Below are 20,239 nucleotides of genomic sequence, written 5' to 3' on the forward strand. Positions count from 1 at the left end.
AGCGACATGGGGTCAGTGGTGAACTCCCCAAACCGTGCTCAGGGAATTGTGGGACCAGGCACCCATTGGAGGGCAGGAGTGAGTGGAAGTGCAGAGATGGAGACCACGAGTGGACACTTGTGTAGGACTGGGCCGTGACTGTGCCGCCCCCCTCCCCCACAGCTACTGTGAGGACGGCTTCATGCACTGCACCTCCAGCGGAGCCCCGGGGAGCCTGCTGCCCGACATGGCCCTGCCTCACCGCAGTGAGTACCGCATGTCCTCCCCCGCCCCCGCTGGGCGCACCTGCTCTAGCTCGCGCCTGCCTTGGCCCAGGGTCGCCGTGATGTCCGGGTTTGTGGGAGTGACTTGGAGGCCCAGACATGTCTTTGCTGCTGTCAACCCACGTAACTGAGGCAAGACGTGTTTTCCGGAAGGGGAGGGTCTGAGCTGCCTGTGGATGGGCTCTCGAGCCCTTTGCTGTACCTGGGCTGACCTGGGTCCCGCCATGCAGGAGCTGTTGTCTTGATGGCAGTGGTGTTCACCCTCTTGGACGGCCCCTTGTTTCCTAGGAGGACAAGGCCATCTCCTTAGAACACTCAGGTGCATTTGCAGGTGGGCGCTTGGGCCGCTTGCTCTCAGTTGGAAGGTCCGCAGAGTGGCTGCACTGTTCAGGCTCAAGGCCACATTGGCATCTGTGTAGTGTGTCAGTGTGAAAGGAAGCAGGCAGGGGACCCCGGAAGGTCAGGAAATGAGGTCAACCCTCCATGGGGACAGGGGCTGGCAGGGCTGGCATTGGAGCACAGACCCGTGGAAGCTCTGTGGTCGGCTGACTTTCCCTTGCTCTGTGAGTTGCGACTTTTTTTTTTTTAAAAAGATTTATTTATTTTATTTGAAAGTCAGAGATACACAGAGAGAGGAGAGGCAGAGAGAGAGAGAGAGAGAAAAGTCTTCCATCCGATGGTTCACTCCCCAATTTGCTGCAACTGACGGAGCTGTGCCAATCCGAAGCCAGGAGCCAGGAGCTTCTTCTGGGTCTCCCACATGGGTGCAGGGGCCCAAAAACTTGGGCCATCTTCCACTGCTTTCCCAGGCCATAGCAGAGAGCCAGACCAGAAGAGGAGCAGCCAGGACTAGAACCAGTGCCCATATGGGATGCCGGCACTTCAGGCCAGGGCGTTAACCTGCTGTGCCACAGGGCCGGCCCCACTTTTTAAGGTGTGGTTCTGTCGGGTCTCACTAAGGCTCCAGGTTGTGGGAAGCTCAGGTCTGGATATCTCTGCAGTGCATTGAGATTCTTGCCTTGGCTCCTGCAAGGTCAAGGGCATAAAAAACATGGGCTGTTGGCTGCAGGCTGGGGTCGGGTGGGCCACCACCAGTGCAGGCCGAGGGTCAAAAGGTCAGATGAACACTTGGAGCTGCTGGCCCAGGGCTCAGACCTCCACCCCCATAGGTCAGGTGGCATCTAGTCTGGGTTGTATGTATGGGGGGGAAGTGCAAGCCATTCTGAGATTCTAGAATTGATTGATGGCCACGGACGGGGCTGAAGCTGAAGCCTTGCCCTCCGTCCCCAATCACCTCTCTCTCGTTTTCCCACCCTCAAGGCAAACGGAGCCTGTCCTGCCGGCCCCCCATGGTCAAGTTCGTGTGTCCCCCTGACAACCCGCGCGCCGAGGGCCTGGAGTGTGCCAAGACGTGCCAGAACTACGACTTGGAGTGCGTGAGCGCCGGCTGCGTCTCCGGCTGCCTCTGCCCCCCGGGCATGGTGAGCCACCCAGACACCTCCCCTGGTGCGCTCCTGTAGGCAGTGTGTATGTGTGTGGGGGGGCGGGGGGGCTCTGGAGCCAGAGAAGGGGAAGACACAGGAGCTGAACGAGGACGCCCGAGCCAGGGAAGGCGCTGGTTGATCCTGGCGGGATCTGGCTAAACGTTAGAACCTAGCTTGCAGCAGGGCCGTGGGAAGCAAAGGACGTATTTCCAGAGTAGGCATTCCCACTAGGATGTTTCCAAGGGTTGTGTTTCACGGCAGGAAGCTAGAGGCACACACGTATGTCTGCATATGATTTCATGTATGCATATCACTTTCCCATTCGAGGGAAGACATGGACACATGCACCGTGCCACTAGCAAGTCAGGAGCCCAGCAGGTCCCTTTCCTGCCCCGAGCTGTGCTGTCCCGGTCTGTGAAGTGAGCCGCAAGGTTTTGGCCAGCTCGGAATGCGACGTGATTGTGGGCGGGCACCACGGCCCTGCCCTTCCTGGGGGCAGTGCTCGCGTGGTCCACGCTGGTTTGTAGCTAGATGGCTCCCGTGTGCTGCCGGTGGCACAGGTCCTAGCACACCCCAGCCTCCTTCCCTCCCTCCCAGGGCTGACCCAGGCTGGCTTTGTGTTAAAGCTGTTGTGCAAATGTTATTCATGTCACCCAGAAGGCAGCAGAACTTCTGGAGTTTTCTCTTTCAAATGCATCTTGTCTGCTTTCCCAGACCCAAGATGAGGGGCTGGGGGTCGGAGCTAAGGCTGTGGAGGCCAGAAGGGGAGAAAGCCGGGGGTAGGGGTATTGGGGGGGTGGGATCAGCTTGAGGGGCCAGCGACCCGGAGTGGGGGTGTGCCTGCCTTCTCCCAGACACAGAAACTGTTCGCTCTACGTCTTCCCCTCTGTCTTGGCCTTGAACTGTGTTTTATTTATTTTTATTTTTTAATTTTTTTGACAGGCAGAGTGGACAGTGAGAGAGAGAGACAGAGAGAAAGGTCTTCCTTTGCCGTTGGTTCACCCTCCAATGGCCGCCGTGGCTGGTGCGCTGCGGCCAGCACACCGCGCTGATCCGAAGGCAGGAGCCAGGTGCTTCTACTGGTCTCCCATGGGGTGCAGGGCCCAAGTACTTGGGCCATCCTCCACTGCACTCCCGGGCCACAGCAGAGAGCTGGCCTGGAAGAGGGGCAACTGGGACAGAATCCGGTGCCCCGACCGGGACTAGAACCCGGTGTGCTGTTGCCGCTAGGTGGAGGATTAGCCTGTTGAGCCACGGCGCCGGCCTTAGAACTGTCTTTTAAATGGGAGGGTTCCAGATTGGCCAGCGAACGCCACCAGATTGGAAGGTGCTGCTCATGGCCTCGGTCGGAGGTGGATATTTATGGGGGTCCTGGGGGGTCTCTAAGGACATGGAGAGGGACAAGAATGAGCAAAGAACAGGGAAAACTCCTTCTTGCTCTTTTTAGCCTGATTTTGAGTGTCTTAGAGCTTTGGGGGCACAGGTCATTGTTCCTCCATAGATTTCAGAGAGCACTCCCCCACATCAGAGAAGCTTCAGGCAGGACTGGGAACGGCTCTCCGGGCTGTGCCAGCCTCGGGACTCTTAGAAATGAACTTGGCTGGTCACGAGGAGAGCCATGCAGATGGTGTTCAATGGGAAGAGCCACAATAATTGCACTGGGTTCCCAAATCCCAGGCGGAGAAGGAGACCTCAAATACCGGATGGGGATGCGCCATGAGGCTTAGGGGAGGAGTCACGGCTTCTGCATTTCGCGGACCTAGAAGGGGGCAGTTCTACCGAGAGCAGAGACCGCACGGGCAGGAGCTGAGTGGCAGGGCTGGGAGCTCTGTGCTCTTGCACAATCATTTGCATGCGTAGCTCGGCGCCTCCTCTGTGCACGGACGCACGATTCCCCCTGTGCTACGGTCGTCACTGGCTGTGGGCTGCAGGGCGTGTCTCTGAAAGCGGCTGCCAGACCCAGAGCAGGGTAGCCAGGGGTCTTTGGGTTTTGTAAATAGCGGAGCCTCTGCTGGATCAGCCCGGCTCCCGGTCTGTAGGAAACACCCACAAAGCCCCCACCCCTACCCTCTGCCCTTTTAAAAAACTTCCAGTCCGTTGTGGACCAAAGCTTTTGTAAACACAGCCGAAAGGTATTGTCAGAAAGATGAAGCAAGAAGTAGTGACATGGAGTGGGAGCGTCCGGTTTTTATTCATGCAATGCACACAGCATTCCTTTGTCACGTTGCCACCAGGGCTTCTAGAAGCTTCCTCTCAGTATCTGTGTGCACAGTGGGAACCACACCCTGGGCAGTGGTGTTCGTGGCTGAAGGTAGCCTTTCCAGAGCACCTGTTGGAACATGCTGGGGGTCGGGCAGGGGCTCGACTCCTGCCGATCTGTTCCAGGCTGGGGTTCTGGGTGCCCACAGGCCACGGACTGGCCGCTCCTGCCCAGGAACAGGGGTGGGAGTTGCTCTGTGACATGGTCAGCCCCCTGGTGAAAGGTCGGTGAGGAGGCCATGGGGAGGGCTCTGTGTGAGACTCGGGACATTCCTGAGCCTGGATCCCACCTCCTGACAGGTACTTAACACAGTGGAAAGGCATTTAAAGTCGTTGTGTCTTGATCTCTCACCTGCAAAGCTGGACTAGAAGGGTTGCTGGGAATTGTTGAATTCTTTACTTAGGATAGAGTTGATCTTCTGTGTATAAAGTTAATCAAAAATGGATCTTAGTGGAGAATGGGACTGGGAATGGGAGAGGGAGGAGGATGAGGGGTGGGAGGGCAGGTATGGTGGGAAGAATCACTATATTCCTCAAGTTGTACTTACGAAATGCATGAAATTTGTATTTCTTAAATAAAAGGTTTCTTTGGGGGGGGGGGAGGGTTGTTGGGAAGCTGGGAGGGGACAGAGGTGTACACATGGGAGGGGCTTAGTAAGGGATCACTTGATGGCCAATACTGGAATACAGGAAAGGTACTTCAGAACATTGGAAATCCGTGCATAGCTTAGTCATAATACACATTTCCATGAGCTTTCTGAAGTCCTCTCATATGCATAGGTTTCAAATTTTTTTTTGCATTCAAACAAATATATTTATTTAAACAAACTCATCATTTAGTTCTGTTTTCTATGACTTTTTATTTTTTTTATAGATTTATTTACATATTTGAAAGGCAGAGTTGCAGAAAGAGGAGAGACAGAGAGATCTTCCATTGGCTGGTTAACTCCACAAGTGGCTGCAGAAGCTGGGACTGGGCCAGACCAAAGCCAGGATCCCAGAACTCCACCCAGGTTTCCCATGTGGGTGGTAAGGGACCCAAATCCTTGGGCCATCACCTGCTGCCTCCCAGGAGCATTAGCAGGGAGCCGGATTAGAAACTGTGATGGGACCTGTCACTCTGACAAGGGATGTAGATGTCCCTAGCAGCGGCGCAACCCACTGTGCCACCACGTGCACCCCTCAGCCTAACTTATAATTTCATTGCCCACGCACTGTGAAATGCCCTCCTCAGCTCCTGGGGGAAAGCCACGGGTCACGCGTGCGGAGATGCACAGGGAAGTAGCACACGCTGGGGCCACCTCGCAGACCTCGGACCACTGCATCCATCAGAGAAAAGGCTGCGCTAGACCCCTGCCCCAGCCTTGCTCCTTCAGTTCAATAGTGTCTGAGCTGCCTTTAAGCCAGACTATTACCTGGGTCCACCACTAGGTGGCAGGAAAGCACAACACATGGTCCTGCTCACCCGCCTCCAGTCTGAGCTGAACCTGATTCAAGGCGGCTGTGCTCTGTGCTGGGACTAGAACCCCAGAAGACAGCTGTGAACACTCCTGCCACGTGGGATGAGGCTCAGGAAGGGAGGAACCAGAACCGGTTCAAGGAGGCAGAGTTGCAGCTTTAGTGCAGGGTGTGTGTATCCCCTCGTCCCACATCAGTCTCCTTGTTTCCCTGGGGGAGGCCAGGCCCCCCAGGTACTCTGGTCCTTGGGCACCTGGGGCAGGTGCAGCTCCGCTGTGTGTGGTGGCCCCGCCCTGTGAATCCTGGTGGTTACGATTTCCAACCTGGCAGCCAGCTCTGCAGCTGTCAGGAAGCCCTGTTGACAGTTAAGTGTTTGCCTTCCTGGTCCTCGGACATCCAGTCTCCCCACTGGCCCAACAGGGAGGTCAACAAGACTTCGGCTCTCGGCCTTTTACCATCTAGAGCGTGGGCTCAGGGTCGCATCCAGAGCGGGCCGCATGCAAGAGCATTAAAGATCCCAGGAGAAGAAATTTCCAAAGACCCAAGGAAGTCCCGTCTCAGAACTCCTTCCTCTACATCCCATAACTTGTCACTGATCATGCTTACTAAAATATAATATGCAGGACAGGCATGTGGCACAGCAGTCAAGATACTGCTCGAGGTGACTGTGCTCCATACCAGAGTCCTGGGTTCGAGTCCTGGCTCTGCTGCCGATTCCAGCTTCCTGCCAATGCAGACCGTGGTAGGCAGCGGCAGTGGTGGCTCAAGTGGTTTGCTCCCTGTTGCTCCTGTGGGAGACCTGGGTGGAGTTCCCGACTCCTGGCTTTGGGCTGGTCCAGCCCTGGCTGTTGTGGGCATTTGGGGAGTGAGCAGCAGATGGGAACTCTGTGTCTGTCTGCCTGCCTTTCAAATAAACGAAATAAAGAAAATACAATAAGCCTACATTCATTTTGCTCAACATGTAAGAGCTTCATAAAAACCTTACAAGCTTATTAAATCCTCCCATGCAAAGTCCCGTGCGGCCGGGCGTGAGTTGGCAGCCGTACCACCTCTGTCCCAGCAAGCGCGGAGTTGAAATGATCTGCGTTGGGCTGGAAGCGCTGGTGGGGCAGAGGGAGCGGCACGGACAGAGGGGAGTGAGTCGCATTTTGGAGGATGGAGCGGTGCGGCGTTCTCCCAGGGGGAATGGGGTCCTCCCCGAGGAGGGGCTCAGTGCTATCGTCACTTCCTAGTTTCTCCTGGAGCTGACCAAGACCTAGTGCCATGTTCTCGCTCAAGGTGTCACGGATTGCTGGACAGTGAGTGAGGGTTTCCGCCATAATTTCTTCCAAAGTTTTCAAAGGATGCCCAGAAGGGATCTGATGTCCCAAAGGGACAGACACCAGGTGGAGCAGGCTCTCTTCTGGCTTACTTGAAAGGGGAATCGAGGGAGAGAGAGATCTTCCAGATCTTTCATCTGCTGATTCACTCCCGAAAATGCCCACGACAAGTGGGTCTGGGTCAGGCTGAGGCCAGAAGCCTGGAGCTTCATCCAGGTCTCCCACATGGCTGGCAGGGACCCAGCCATCACTTGCTGAACTCTATATATTAGTAAGGAGCTGGATTGGAAGCAGAGGTGGGGCTCCATCCCAGGCATCCCAAGTAGCAGCTTAACCTGCTGAGCCACAGTGCCTGGCCCTGTCTTCAATGAGGTGTAAGTGACTTGCCACGAAATCCCGCCAGGGACCCTTGTCCTGGCCCACCTACCCGTCTGACCCATGCTAAACCTCACCCTGTTCTCCCCGGTGTGGCACCTTTATCTCCGTGACTTTTTGTCTCCATGAGTTTCTTTAATACTTTGGGATTCTCCAGGTGGTTCTGATGGGGCTGCTGTGGTCCGATTTTCCTTCCCGGGTCGGGACCCCCGCTGTGGCCTGGAACCCCTGGACCCTGCAAGGGGATTAGTCACTTCCTTACCAGCTCCAGCTTGGGGACCTCAGCTCATGCTGTTTTCACAGCGGTCTGCCAGGCGCTGTTTTCCACGGGCCTCCGACAGTCATCTCCTTGTCTCACCTCACTGGGGCAGAGAGGGCCCACGTTTGTCAGGAAGAGTGCAGGAGGGGGAGGACGCTTGGCCGGGGTGGTAGCAGCGGCGTCTCATGGCTGAGAAGGGGTCTGAGGTTATGGCCCCAGGGGGCGGCCTGGGCTTTGGTGGACCCCCGCTTGGGTGAAGGCGGGATCCCTGGGCTGCGCCGGACTTCCTGTCAGTGATTGAACATCCTGCAGAGAGGGAAATGCCTCCTGCATGTGGACCAAGAGGCCTGGAAACCCTCGACCCAGCTGCCTGCCTGGAGGGGAGGGGCCTGCCCATGTCCCGCTGTGGAGAAGTGAGGGCAGCGGGGCTGTCTCCTGGGTCAGGGGCAGAGGGGCTCAGGTGAAGTTTCCCTGCATCCAGGCTTTTGTGTGTATGTGTCGGCCTCAGCCTGTCTCACAGCCAGACTCTGTGATCTGGCCCCACTGCCAGTGGGGGGCAGCTTGGCCAGCTTGGCAGGGGCTGGGGGGTGCACCTGTCATTCTAACAGTGTCCACTAGGTGGCAACCTCATATGTCAGTGAGGAGTGAGGAAGCTTGGTGTGTGTGTGTGTGTGTGTGTGAAAGAACCTGACTGTGGCAGGGCCTTGGAGGGAGAGGTGTTTTATAGCCCCTCTTTGTTCCTTTCTAGTTGCCGTCTCCCCTCCTGGCTGCCAAGCTTGTAGTCTTCCAAGAATGGTGGGCTCAGGAGGTCAGGGCTGCCCAGGCTGGTGGCCCCACCCAGTCCCCTTGCTGGGCAGTCTCTTCTGTCCATCAGCTGGGCTGTGAGGGGCTCGGGAGAACCTCCTGCTATCAGGGAAACCGGCGTTAACACATACGTGTGCATATGTGCACACACACAATGAACCCATGTGTACAATAGACGGATGCACGTACAGACACACATGGAGACATACAATGAACACACATACACACAAACTCATAAGCACATAGGCACACAGAGATGCACACACATCCACACACAGGCATACAAAGACACCCCACCCAAGGCACACAGAGATGCACACACATATGTGCACACCCACATACATGTACACACAAGCATATCCACATACAATTTTAGCTTCTGGTCCTTGACATGGGAGCTCCATGTCTAGCCCAGATGGCCCCTGTTCCAGGGTCTTGTTGAGTTCCAAGCCCTGGGGACTCAGGCTTGCCTGGAGTGGAGCGGATCACATGGGAGCCTCCTCCTGGCCTTCCCTATCCTCCTCACCCTCGCCCAGGTAATGCTGGAGCCAGGGTGCCACGGTCCCTTTACCTGGGGGTGACCCTGGCCTCTTGTAGACCGCCCAGGGCCTGGCCAGGTGACAGCAGGTGTCTGGGACTGCCTCCTGGTGCAGGTACAGAAGCAGCTCTAATGTCGGGGTCCAAGTGGGTTTGGCTCTTCCTGAACCTGCTGGGGCCGGGGCTCTCAGTGTCCCCCCTCTGCTCTGGCCTCAGCAGACCAAGCTCACACGAGTAGCTCCCTTGGGGGCAGAGGGCAGGGAAGCAGAGCACACCCGGGAGAGGGTGTTGGGGGGGAGGGGCCAGCGTGGCTTAGACAGTCCCCTGCTCCTGTGCAGGGGTTGGCTCTCACCTCCAGGGCACTCCACACCCATTTTATTAGATGCAGTGTCCCTTCTCTTTAATAAACAAACTATGCTCAGTGAAGAACACTTGGAATATTTTAAAAACAAACAAAAATCCAGTAATAAAATCTCCCACTCACTCCCTTATCTCAGCCTCTCCTCTGAGAGCAGCTTCTGTCTTTCCTTGGAGAGTGGTTATCTAGGTGCATGGTTGGGACCACGTGCGTGCATCCTTTTCCTCTCTGTTTTAAAGGTGACCAGGTAAGCCGTTCTCACATTCAAGTCGCTTGTTCTGATGGCTTCATAGGATTCCAGTGCCTGGGGATTCCTGCGTGGGTTCAGTCATTTTCCTGTTGTGCAACACTTGATTGTTTCTGTTCTTTGGCCTTAAGGCATGTTTTTCATGACTCCCCGTCGGTAATTCTGTTTTCTTTGGGGACGGCTTTCATGTGCGGTGGCTGGGTCTACAGACGTGTACATTTCAGGGGCTCCGGCCAGGGTTGCCTCAACATCTGCTGCCCCAGCAGGACAGGAGATGGCACTGGGCAGCCTGTGTTTGCTGAGCCCCAGCCTGGGCCAGGGTTCCCGGGGCTGTGCCTAGGGCTGTCCTGGCAGGCTCGAGCCCTCAATGATGCTTCCCCAGAGGGCCTTGGGATCAGTCCCATGGCCACTGAGGTGTCGGGCTTCTCTCCCCCTAGGTCCGGCATGAGAACAAGTGTGTGGCCCTGGAGAGATGTCCCTGCTTCCACCAGGGCAGAGAGTACGCCCCCGGAGAGACAGTGAAGATGGACTGCAACACGTGGTGAGGCTCGGGGAGGCGCTTGGCTGGGGCTGTGCCCCGGGGCAGACCCCTGCGGCCCCGGCCCCTGTGCAGGCCTGGGCACTCTCCTCCTTGTCTCAGAGCCTGTGTTTCTCTGTCTGTGGGATGGGCAGGATCTCATCACGCACCGACCCTCTCCCAGCCCTGCAGCACATAAGACCCCTGCCCAGTGCCAATCACAGCCCATGTGACCAGGCCGTCCAGGGTGTGGGGCCGGAAGGGGCTTCTGCTGGCCCTGGGGTGCCCTAAGCAGATGTGAGTGTGCACAGCAGCTGGCTCCTTCTCCTTTTTCCTTTTCTGTGCTGCATATAACCCCAGGCCCTGCCCACTCACCCCACACAGCTTTTCAAAGCGGCCACAGGGGCCGGCATTGTGGCATAGTGGGTTAAGCCACCGCCTGTGATGGCAGCATCCCTTATGGGCGCTGGTTTGAGTCCTGGCTGCTTCACTTCTGATCCAGCTCCCTGCTCACGCACCTGGGAGAGCAGCAGAAGATGGCCCAAGTTCTTGGGCCCCTGCACCCACCCACATGGGAGACTGAAGAGACCCCTGGCTTCAGCCTGGCACATTTCTGGCTGTTGAAACCATTTGGGGAGTGAACCAGCAGGTGGATCCCCTCTCTCTCTCTCTCTCTCTCTCTGATGTTGACTTCCAAAAGAATAAATCTTTCAAATGGCAGGAGGGCCATCTGCAGGGCCTGGAGGCTGAGCTTATCATGTGCCCCGTACAGGTGGGCTTCCTGAGGTCAGCTCTGGCCCCGGGCTGGGGTGGGTATGGGTGTGGGGCAATGGGCAGATCAGCACGGATTTACACGGACGGCCATGTGCACACGCAGCCACTCCGGCACGTGTTCTTTAGCAGCAGACCCTCGCTGCTCTTCTGTCTGCTTTTCCCTGTTGGCCTCAGAGGGATGTCAGCCTGAGTGTGTCTGCTCCCTAGCAGCGTTGTGGCTGGCTGGCCAGCCTCACACAGGCCTGTGGCTCCAGGGCAAGGCTGGGCTTTAGTGGACTCACGGCAGGTGGAGGCCCTACACCCCCTCCCCAGCCACCGGAACCACCTTGAACAACTCTTTCCCTCCTTTGTCTCAGTCTCCCCCATGAGCCAGGCAGTGACAAGTCTTCCCTCTCTCCTGCTGGGCCCTGTGTTGGGCTCCTAGGAGCTTCAGAGCCACTGCTTCTTGAGGCTTCCTGGAGGTGGCCCTGGGAGCCCTCGAAATTGCTTCACTGCCTCCTCGCTCCCTGGTACGCACAGCAGCCCTCAGACCCCAGTGCCCACCCTGTGGTCACCCCTGCCGTCTCTCTTCCTAGCGTCTGTCGGGACCGGAAGTGGAACTGCACAGCCCACCTGTGCGACGCCACGTGCTCCACGATCGGCATGGCTCACTACCTCACCTTTGACGGGCTCAAGTACTTGTTCCCCGGGGAGTGCCAGTACGTCCTCGCACAGGTGAGGCTGAGGGAGGGGCAGGGAGCCGCTGGCCGCAGTCTGGGGAGGCACGGTGATGGGCTCTGCCGTCCCGTCGGAGGGAAGAACCCTGGCTCCGGTTTTTGCTGGACTAAGTTCCTGAGCTGCTGCACTGACGATGCTCCCTGGGAAGGAAGCATCTGGAGAGGCGGGGGCTGTCTGTTTCCCTTCTGCTCGCCAGGGGCCTTGTGAGAGCTGCACAGAGCTGGCTCCTAGGGGTGTGGGGGTCATGGCTACTGTCAGTCCAAGATGGACTTGGGAAACAGCACCTGTTCCTTTCGTAGACATGACCTCCGTCAGAAGGCATGGTTTGGGGAGTGGGCCTGGACTGGATTTCAGCCCCCACTGCCCTGTCTGCTGGCACTGTGTGCAGTGACCAGCGTGCAGGGCCCGGGCAGTGACCCTGGACAGTGTGTACTTGAAGCCATCCCTAGCCCGGAGCTCCTCCCACATTCTCCACCATCTTCACTGGGAGAAGCAGGTCACAGGAAAGTCACTCTGCCCAGGAACTCCCAGGTGGCGAGGGGGACACGGGCCCCTTCTCAGGTTCACCGATTCCTGCACATTTCTCTCGCTGGTTGACATGAGTGTTTTCACCTGTATTACAAAGGTGTGGGCTCAGGAGGAGGAGTGGGTGGGGGCTGGCATGGCCAGAAGGCGGGACCACAGACCCCTAGGTGCAGAGCATGGCGGGAGCAGGTGGGGCCAGCAGCAGCCCAGCTAGCTGGGGTCCCTCACCCAGCCTAGTCGGGCCAGGTGCAGAGGCAGGGTGGTGGGGAGACCATGGGTCTGGGGTGTGAGCCCCTCCAAGGCTGTCCCCAGATTACATCTGGAAGCCTGGCCTTTGGCTGCCCGGCTGCCCCTCAGGCTCATGGCAGAGACCGGATGACGCCAGCTTCCCAGCTCAGCTCCCAGGCCAGCTTCAAATCTGAGCATTGAGCACCAGCAAGGAGCTCAGTGTCCTGAGAAGCAGCAGGACATGGCTCTTCCCCTGTCCAGGGGACCGGCCCTGCTGTCCCCTGCCGTCCCCTGCTGTCCCCTCCATATGCTTTGTCCCCCCCCCCCCCCGCCTCAATGCCTTGCTTCTACCCTCCATTGGTAGGCTGTATCAGACTTACCTCTCCTTTGGAAAAACCTCAGCCGTTGGCAAGGACCAGTAGAGCTCTTGTTCCCTCTTTTAACCTTCAAATCCTGTTAACTTAACACAAACCCACTTAACCTGGCAATCCCATTCATCTGACTGATCTTCCTCTTAGAGAGTGGAAGACTGTGTTGATGTGCATCCATGTGTGTATGTATGGGTGTATGTGCACAAGGGGTCTCCAAACAGCTCATGGAAAACATGTATTATGAAAACATTATGCATGAATCCTAATTTTTTTGGCAACAAAATAAACATCTTATAATTCTATCTTCTCATGAACTTTTGGAAGTACTCATGTGTGTATATGTATATATATGTATCACGTGTGGATACATGCATATGCATACATATGTGTAAGCATGTGCATGTATGTGTACATGTATGTGTATACATACATATATACATATGTGTATACATACATGTATAGATGTGTGTGAATGCATGAATATGTGTATGTCTGTACATGTATTTTTCCCAAGAAACCTTTATTTAAAATATACAAACTTCATGCATTACATAAATACAATTTTAGGAACGCAATGACTCTTCCCATCGTACCCGCCCTCCTACCTACTCTCCCACCCTTCTTCCTCCTCCCTCTTCTATTTCTATTCTTATATTTTACTAAAATCTATCTTCAGTTAACTTTACATGCAGAAGATTAACTTTATACTTGGTATAAAGAGTTTAACAAATAGTATGAAAAAAATGTTCCTCAACAGTTTCTTGATTTCTCTTTTGATTGCTTCTACGACCCACTGTTCATCCAGGAGCATGTTGTTCGATCTCCATGTATTTGCATATGTTATAGAGATTCTTCAGTTGTTGATTTCCAATTTCATTCCAGTGTGGTCAGAGAAGATGCATGGTATGACTTCGAATTTTACAAATTTTCTGAGACTTGCCTTATGGTCTAGCCTGTGGTCTATCCCAGAGAAAGTTCCATGCACTGGTGAGAAGAATGTGTATTAAAGACTATTTTGTCTGATATTAGGATGGCTACATCAGCTTTTTTTTTTTGGTTTCTGTTAGCATGGAATATCTTTTTTCATCCTTTTACTTTCAGTCTGCGTGTATATTTGATGGTGAGATGTGTTTCTTGGAGGCAGCAAATAGATGGATTTATTTTTTAATACATTCTGCCAGTCTGTATCTTTTAATTGGAGAGTTGAGGCCATTTACATTCAAGGTGACTGTTGCTGAGTAAGGACCTGGCCCTGCCATTTTTCCCATAAATATTTCTATTGTTTACTTTGGATTTCCTTTATACTCTTTTTAAAAATTTTTAAAAATTTATTTGACAGATAAAGTTAGACAGAAAGAGAGAGAGACAGAGAGAAAGGTCTTCCTTCCGTTGGTTCACTCCCCAAATGGCCGCTACGGCCGGTGCGCTGCGCCAATCCGAAGCCAGGAGCCAGGTGCTTCCTCCTGGTCTCCCACGCGGGTGCAGATGCCCAAGTACCTGGGCCATCTTCCTCTGCCCTCCCGGGCCACAGCAGAGAGCTGGACTGGAAGAGGAGCAACCGAGACTAGAACCCGGCTCCCTTATGGGATGCTGGCGCCACAGGCGGAGGATTAACCAAGTGAGCTGCGGTGCTGGCCCCAGATTTCCTTTATATTTTTACTGGGAAATTTTCTGCCTTCATCTTTCATAGTGATGACCATGTTCTGACGTCTTTTGTAAGACTGGATGAATGGTGACAAATTCTTTCAATTTCTGTTTGTTATGGAAGGTCCTTATTTCATCTTATCATAAATGAGAGCTTTGCAGGGTACAGTATTCTGGGTTGACAGTTTTTTTCTCTTGAGATTTGGAATGTATCTTGCCATTCTCTCCTAGCCTGTAGGGTTTCTGATGAGAAGTCAGCTGTGAGTCTAATTGGAGATCCTCTGAAAGTAATCTGGCATTACTCTTGTGCACATTTTAGAATCTTTTCTTTATGTTTGACTGTGGAGAGTTTGACTACAATGTGTCGTGGTGAAGATCTTTTCTGGTCACGTCTATTAGGAGTTCTGTTTCCCGGCTGGCGCCGTGGCTCAACAGGCTAATCCTCCGCCTTGCGGCGCCGGCACACCGGGTTCTAGTCCCGGTTGGGGCGCTGGATTCTATCCCGGTTGCCCCTCTTCCAGGCCAGCTCTCTGCTGTGGCCTGGGAGTGCAGAGGAGGATGGCCCAAGTGCTTGGGCCCTGCACCCCATGGGAGACCAGGAAGACCTTTCTCTCTGTCTCTCTCTCTCACTGTCCACTCTGCCTGTCTTTAAAAAAAAAAAAAAAAGAGTTCTGTTTCCCTCTGCACCCTCACACCTCCATCTGGATAATTAATTATGTAGCAGCCATAGTGTTTTCACAGTCCCGGCACACTAGGCTCCCACAGTCACAGGCTCCCAGACCCTGTCAGTTCTCCCAGCCAGCCTCTAGGCTGCTTGCTGGGTGACGGACGTGGGCTGGTGCAGCTGTTAGTATGTCCAAGATGGTGCCCTCTCCCTCTTGGCTAGTTTCAGGATGCTGGTGCAGAGTGGTCAGGGAGAGAGAAATGTGCCCCTGTTTCCCCTCTAGTTTGGCAGTTATACTGTCCCCCACAGGGCTCAAACTGGACTTACGCCAGGCTCTTCCATAGCTCTATAACCAGTGGCTTGGGCTGCTGCAGTCTGGTCTCACCTCACTCTCCAAGACAGGTGCTGAGGCTCTGGGCTGCTGGGGTCTTGAGTTGTGCACATCACTCCCTCCATGTAGGTCCACAGTGTTCATCTAGTTAGCAGGGAGTTTCCTCTGCCGTTTTCTCCCTAACTCTTCCCTGAGATTGCACTCTGTCCATGTTTTTTTTTTTTTTTAACTATCTTCCCCTAGATTAGAGCAGTGAGCTCCCTCCCTATTCCACCATCTTGGTCTACCCTTGATTAATTCTTCTGTATGTTCATGTATATGTATTGTGCATGCATGTGGGTGCATTAAATGTGTGTGTATATGTATCTGTTGTGTGTATATGTATCTGTTGTGTGTATATGTATCTGTTGTGTGTGTGTATGTATCTATTGTATGTGTGTGTGCCTGTGTGTATATGTGTATGTATCTGTTGTGTGTGTGTATGTATCTGTGGTACGTGTGTGTGCCTGTGTGTATATGGGTATGTATCTGTTGTGTGTGTGTGTATGTATCTATTGTATGGGTGTGTGCCTGTGTGTATATGTGTATGTATCTGTTGTGTGTGTGTATGTATCTATTGTATGGGTGTGTGCCTGTGTGTATATGTGTATGTATCTGTTGTGTGTGTGTATGTATCTGTGGTACGTGTGTGTGCCTGTGTGTATATGTGTATGTATCTGTTGTGTGTGTGTATGTATCTGTGGTACGTGTGTGTGCCTGTGTGTATATGTGTATGTATCTGTTGTGTGTGTGTATGTATCTATTGTATGGGTGTGTGCCTGTGTGTATATGTGTATGTATCTGTTGTGTGTGTGTATGTATCTATTGTATGGGTGTGTGCCTGTGTGTATATGTGTATGTATCTGTTGTGTGTGTGTATGTATCTGTGGTACGTGTGTGTGCCTGTGTGTATATGTGTATGTATCTGTGGTACATGTGTGTGTGTATCTGTGGTACATGTGTGTGTGTATCTGTTGTACGTGTGTGTGCTTGTGTATCTATGTGTATGTATCTGTGGTACATGTGTGTATGTATCTGTGGTACACGTGTGTGTGTATCTGTTGTACGTGTGTGTGCCTGTGTGTCTATGTGTATGTATCTGTTGTGTGTGTATGTATCTGTGGTACACGTGTGTGTGTATCTGTTGTACGTGTGTGTGCTTGTGTGTCTATGTGTATGTATCTGTTGTGTGTGTATGTATCTGTGGTACACGTGTGTGTGTATCTGTTGTACGTGTGTGTGCCTGTGTGTCTATGTGTATGTATCTGTTGTGTGTGTGTATGTATCTGTGGTACGTGTGTGTGCCTGTGTGTATATGTGTATGTATCTGTGGTACATGTGTGTATGTATCTATTGTATGTGTGCCTGTGTGTATATGTGTATGTATCTGTGGTACACGTGTGTGTGTATCTGTTGTATGTGTGTGTGCCTGTGTGTATATGTGTATGTATCTGTGGTACGTGTGTGTGCCTGTGTGTATATGTGTATGTATCTGTGGTATATGTGTGTGTGTATCTGTTGTACGTGTGTGTGCCTGTGTGTCTATGTGTATGTATCTGGTGTGTGTGTGTGTATCTATTGTATGTGTGCCTGTGTGTCTATGTGTATGTATCTGTGGTACACGTGTGTGTGTATCTGTTGTACGTGTGTGCCTGTGTGTCTATGTGTGTGTATCTGTGGTACATGTGTGTATGTATCTGTGGTACATGTGTGTGTGTATCTGTGGTACGTGTGTGTGCTTGTGTGTCTATGTGTATGTATCTGTTGTGTATGTGTATGTATCTGTGGTACACGTGTGTGTGTATCTGTTGTACGTGTGTGTGTCAGAGTGGTGATTTACTCAGCGTTACGCTTTAAGTGGCAGAACCAAGACTCATGTCTGATTTCTCCAAGCTGAGTGTCTTCTCCTTCTCCATCACACCACAGGAGTAGCTACTACAGGGGAGGTATTTTTGTTTAATTTTTCATATCGTGGACCAACAAAGGGGCAGTGTTCCTTTATGCTTTATAAACAACTGGGCACGGTAGCCCAGACCTGAGTTACAGTGCAGAGGGAACCAACCAGAATTTAGAGCCACCAGATGCCTTGTGGTCAAACTGTTCTAATTATCTGGTGGTCCCACGAGCTAATGGGCTCTGGGCAGGAGCTTTTCTCTGATGTGCCTGTCAAAGCACAGCACCTGATGCTTCCCCTGCTTCTCCACCTTGTGTTCCTTATGACCCCCACTGACCATAGGCGTCTGGTCTGTCCATAGTGGTTGGGGAGGACACACCTGTCTAGGGAGCTCACCCGGGCACATCTCTCCTCTTTGTCTCTTCTCTCTCTCTCTCCTCCTGTGTCCACAGACACAAACATGGTCACATCCTGTAATCCAAGGCTTCAGACGCCGATCTTCTGGCCCTGGGGGAGGAAGCAGGGGTAATATTTCTCTCCTGGTACCCCTCTTTCCCCAGGATTACTGTGGCGGCAACACTGGCACCTTTCGGATCCTGGTGGGGAATGAGGGGTGTGGCTACCCGTCGGTGACGTGCAGGAAGCGGGTCACCATCCTGGTGGAAGGAGGGGAGATTGAGCTGTTTGACGGGGAGGTAAGTGCCAGCCTCGTCCCCTCCAGCCTCGCAGCCCCCTTCGCCTACTTGCTGAGAGCGTTTATGAAGTGTGTGTTGTGCATGCATGTGAATGGCACCATGTGCGGCCATTGAGGAGCGTGAGGCTGAGGCATAGCACTGGCCTTGACACAGTCTATGAGAAGAACAACTGGTAGACAAATATAGATGGCACAGTTCTATTTTGGTCAGAGTGTAGATACTGAGCATGATGATGTCTGTGTAAGCACAGGACCCCTGCAGGTGACTGGAGCTTGGAGCTGGGAGGGCCATCCATTATGCATACATTGTCCCCCTGTTACCGATGGTAAATCTGATCCAGGACCCCCAGTGTGTGCCTGGAACTGTGGATAATGCTGATGCTTGAATATTCTGTATTTTTTCTTATATATATCCATATACACCTAGAATAAAGTTTAGTTTATCAGTTATGCACAGTAAGAGATTAACACCCATAAGAGGATAGAACATTTGTAGTGATAAACTCTAATAAAACTTATTTACATTTATCAATTGATTATTTCTGGAATTTTTCATCTAATATTTTCAGGCTGTGGTTGACCACAGTAGGAAGCAAAGCTCTGGATAAGGGCTGATGGGAGGGTGTGCTCCTGTGCACGTGTGTGCATGGGTTTGAAAATGTTTTGCATTCAAATAAGCTTATCACTCAATTCCATTTTCCTGTGAACTTTTTGGAGGGTCCTTACATATTATTTTCAAGTGACAGGGGAATTTTACTTGTATGCTTGTCAGTTTTTGTTAGAGAAATACTTTTGAAGGAGCTCAAAGGAGAAGTAAACAAATCAGTCTCTGTGTACTCAGAGGATAAGAAGTGGTTTTCAGAAGGGGACACCAGCATCTCTTTGGAGAGTCCATTTAAAATGCCCATGCTGGGGCTCTGTGCTGAGAGGCTCACTCAGTGTCTGGGGAGGCCCTACATTTAGAGCGACAGCCCTGGCCTGGGCGTTCAGCCTGATGGTAAGGTGCTTCTGTCCCACAGTGGAGTCCCCGGGCTCTGTTCCCGGCTCTGGCTCCTGACTCCAGCTTCCTGCTCATGCAGACCCTGGGAGGCAACAGCTCGAGACCCTGGTCAAGCTGTTGGCTTTCTGCTGCTCACGTGGGAGACTCAGAGTGTGTTCCCAGGGGTGAGGGTGGCTATCTCCTAGCTGTTGAAGGGGCGAGGGTGGCTACCCCCCAGCTGTTGAAGGTATTTGGGAACAAACCAGTGGATAGCATGTATTCTCTCTATCCATCTGAAATAAATAAATAAAATGTACAGTGGCAAGCCACTTGTAGATCACAGTTTTGGTTCAGCCAGTCTGGCTACACATGGTGCTGGGGAGAGACGTCTGGGGGCACGCTTGGTCTGGGACCTTCATGTTCTTCAGCCTGCATTCCTGCCTTCTGGCAGCTGCCCACCGCTGGCGCAGGGGCTGGGAGGTGAATTCTTTACCACTAGGGTACAACGCTGCTGAGCAAAGGTGCCCCTTGACTGTGGGTCCACAGCAGCCCCACTTCACAGGACAGCTCTGTTCAGCCCAGGGGACGGTGGTGATGTTGAAGAGGAGGTAATCCGATGTGTGAGGATAAATTCCCGCATGTGACCAGCTCTGCCTGTGGTTCTGTTACTCGGGCGAGGACCCCTGCCAAGGGGCAGCCGTTCTTAGCATCAGCCTTGCTCTCCTGAATTAGAAAGTCAGCCAAGAGCACGGAAACAGGCTCTGAGGGTTCAGTGCTTGATTTGGCCAAGTCCTGGGCTCAGGTCAGCCCTTCCGGAAACTGGGTTGTGTGTTGCTGCTGCTTCTTGCTCCCAACCCCTCCGTCGCGGTTCCCCTTCAGCTCTGGCCACTGACGGCAGTGACTCAGGAATGGGAGGTGGTGGGACGAGGAGGGTGAGAATGTAGAGGTTATTTCTATAAAGGTATAGGTTTCATTCTGAAAACAAACAAACAGCAATCGTTTATTGTGTTTCTTAGTGAGAGAGAGAAAGCAGAGAGAGCTCCCATCCTCTGGTTCACTCCCTGAATGTCCATAATAGCTGGGGTTGGGCCGGGAGCTGAGACCCCAGGCCAGGTCTCCCATGGGGGGGCAGCGACCTCACTGAGCCATCACCGGCTGCCTCCTGACGTCTGCCCTGGTAGGACGCTGGATTCTGGAGTGGAGCCGGCACTCCACCCCAGGCGCTCTGAAATGGAACGGGGGCTCCCTAACTGGCATCTTCACCACTGAGTCAAATGCCCGCCCCCAAGGGCTGGGTCTGTAAATCACCTGACCAGGGGTGTGCAGGTCATTGCCACATGAAACACCTCCCAAGGAGACCGCCGGACTTCACGGTCAATCTGCCACTTCCTGTGAGTCGGGGGCTGACCTGCTGGCTGGTTTTGTTTTCAATCTCATCCTTCTGACCTCACCGCTGTGTCTGTTGTCATCTCTGGGACACGGGTGCTTGGCAAGGTAGG

At 53.2% G+C, this 20,239-nt stretch overlaps 1 protein-coding gene across 1 annotated transcript in view; it reads left to right on the top strand.

The window, feature by feature from the left end:
• VWF (von Willebrand factor) overlaps positions 1-20,239 on the top strand; it is a 159,067-nt gene that overhangs the window by 62,726 nt on the left and 76,102 nt on the right. Inside the window, exons 17-21 of the mRNA XM_062195452.1 lie at positions 163-245; positions 1,584-1,744; positions 9,801-9,904; positions 11,230-11,368; positions 17,628-17,762. Coding sequence (XP_062051436.1) covers positions 163-245; positions 1,584-1,744; positions 9,801-9,904; positions 11,230-11,368; positions 17,628-17,762 — 622 coding nt within the window. The remainder of the gene's footprint in view (positions 1-162; positions 246-1,583; positions 1,745-9,800; positions 9,905-11,229; positions 11,369-17,627; positions 17,763-20,239) is intronic.

The sequence above is a fragment of the Lepus europaeus genome, chromosome 6 (assembly GCF_033115175.1).
Source record: "Lepus europaeus isolate LE1 chromosome 6, mLepTim1.pri, whole genome shotgun sequence".
NCBI classification, from domain to species: Eukaryota; Metazoa; Chordata; class Mammalia; order Lagomorpha; family Leporidae; genus Lepus; species Lepus europaeus.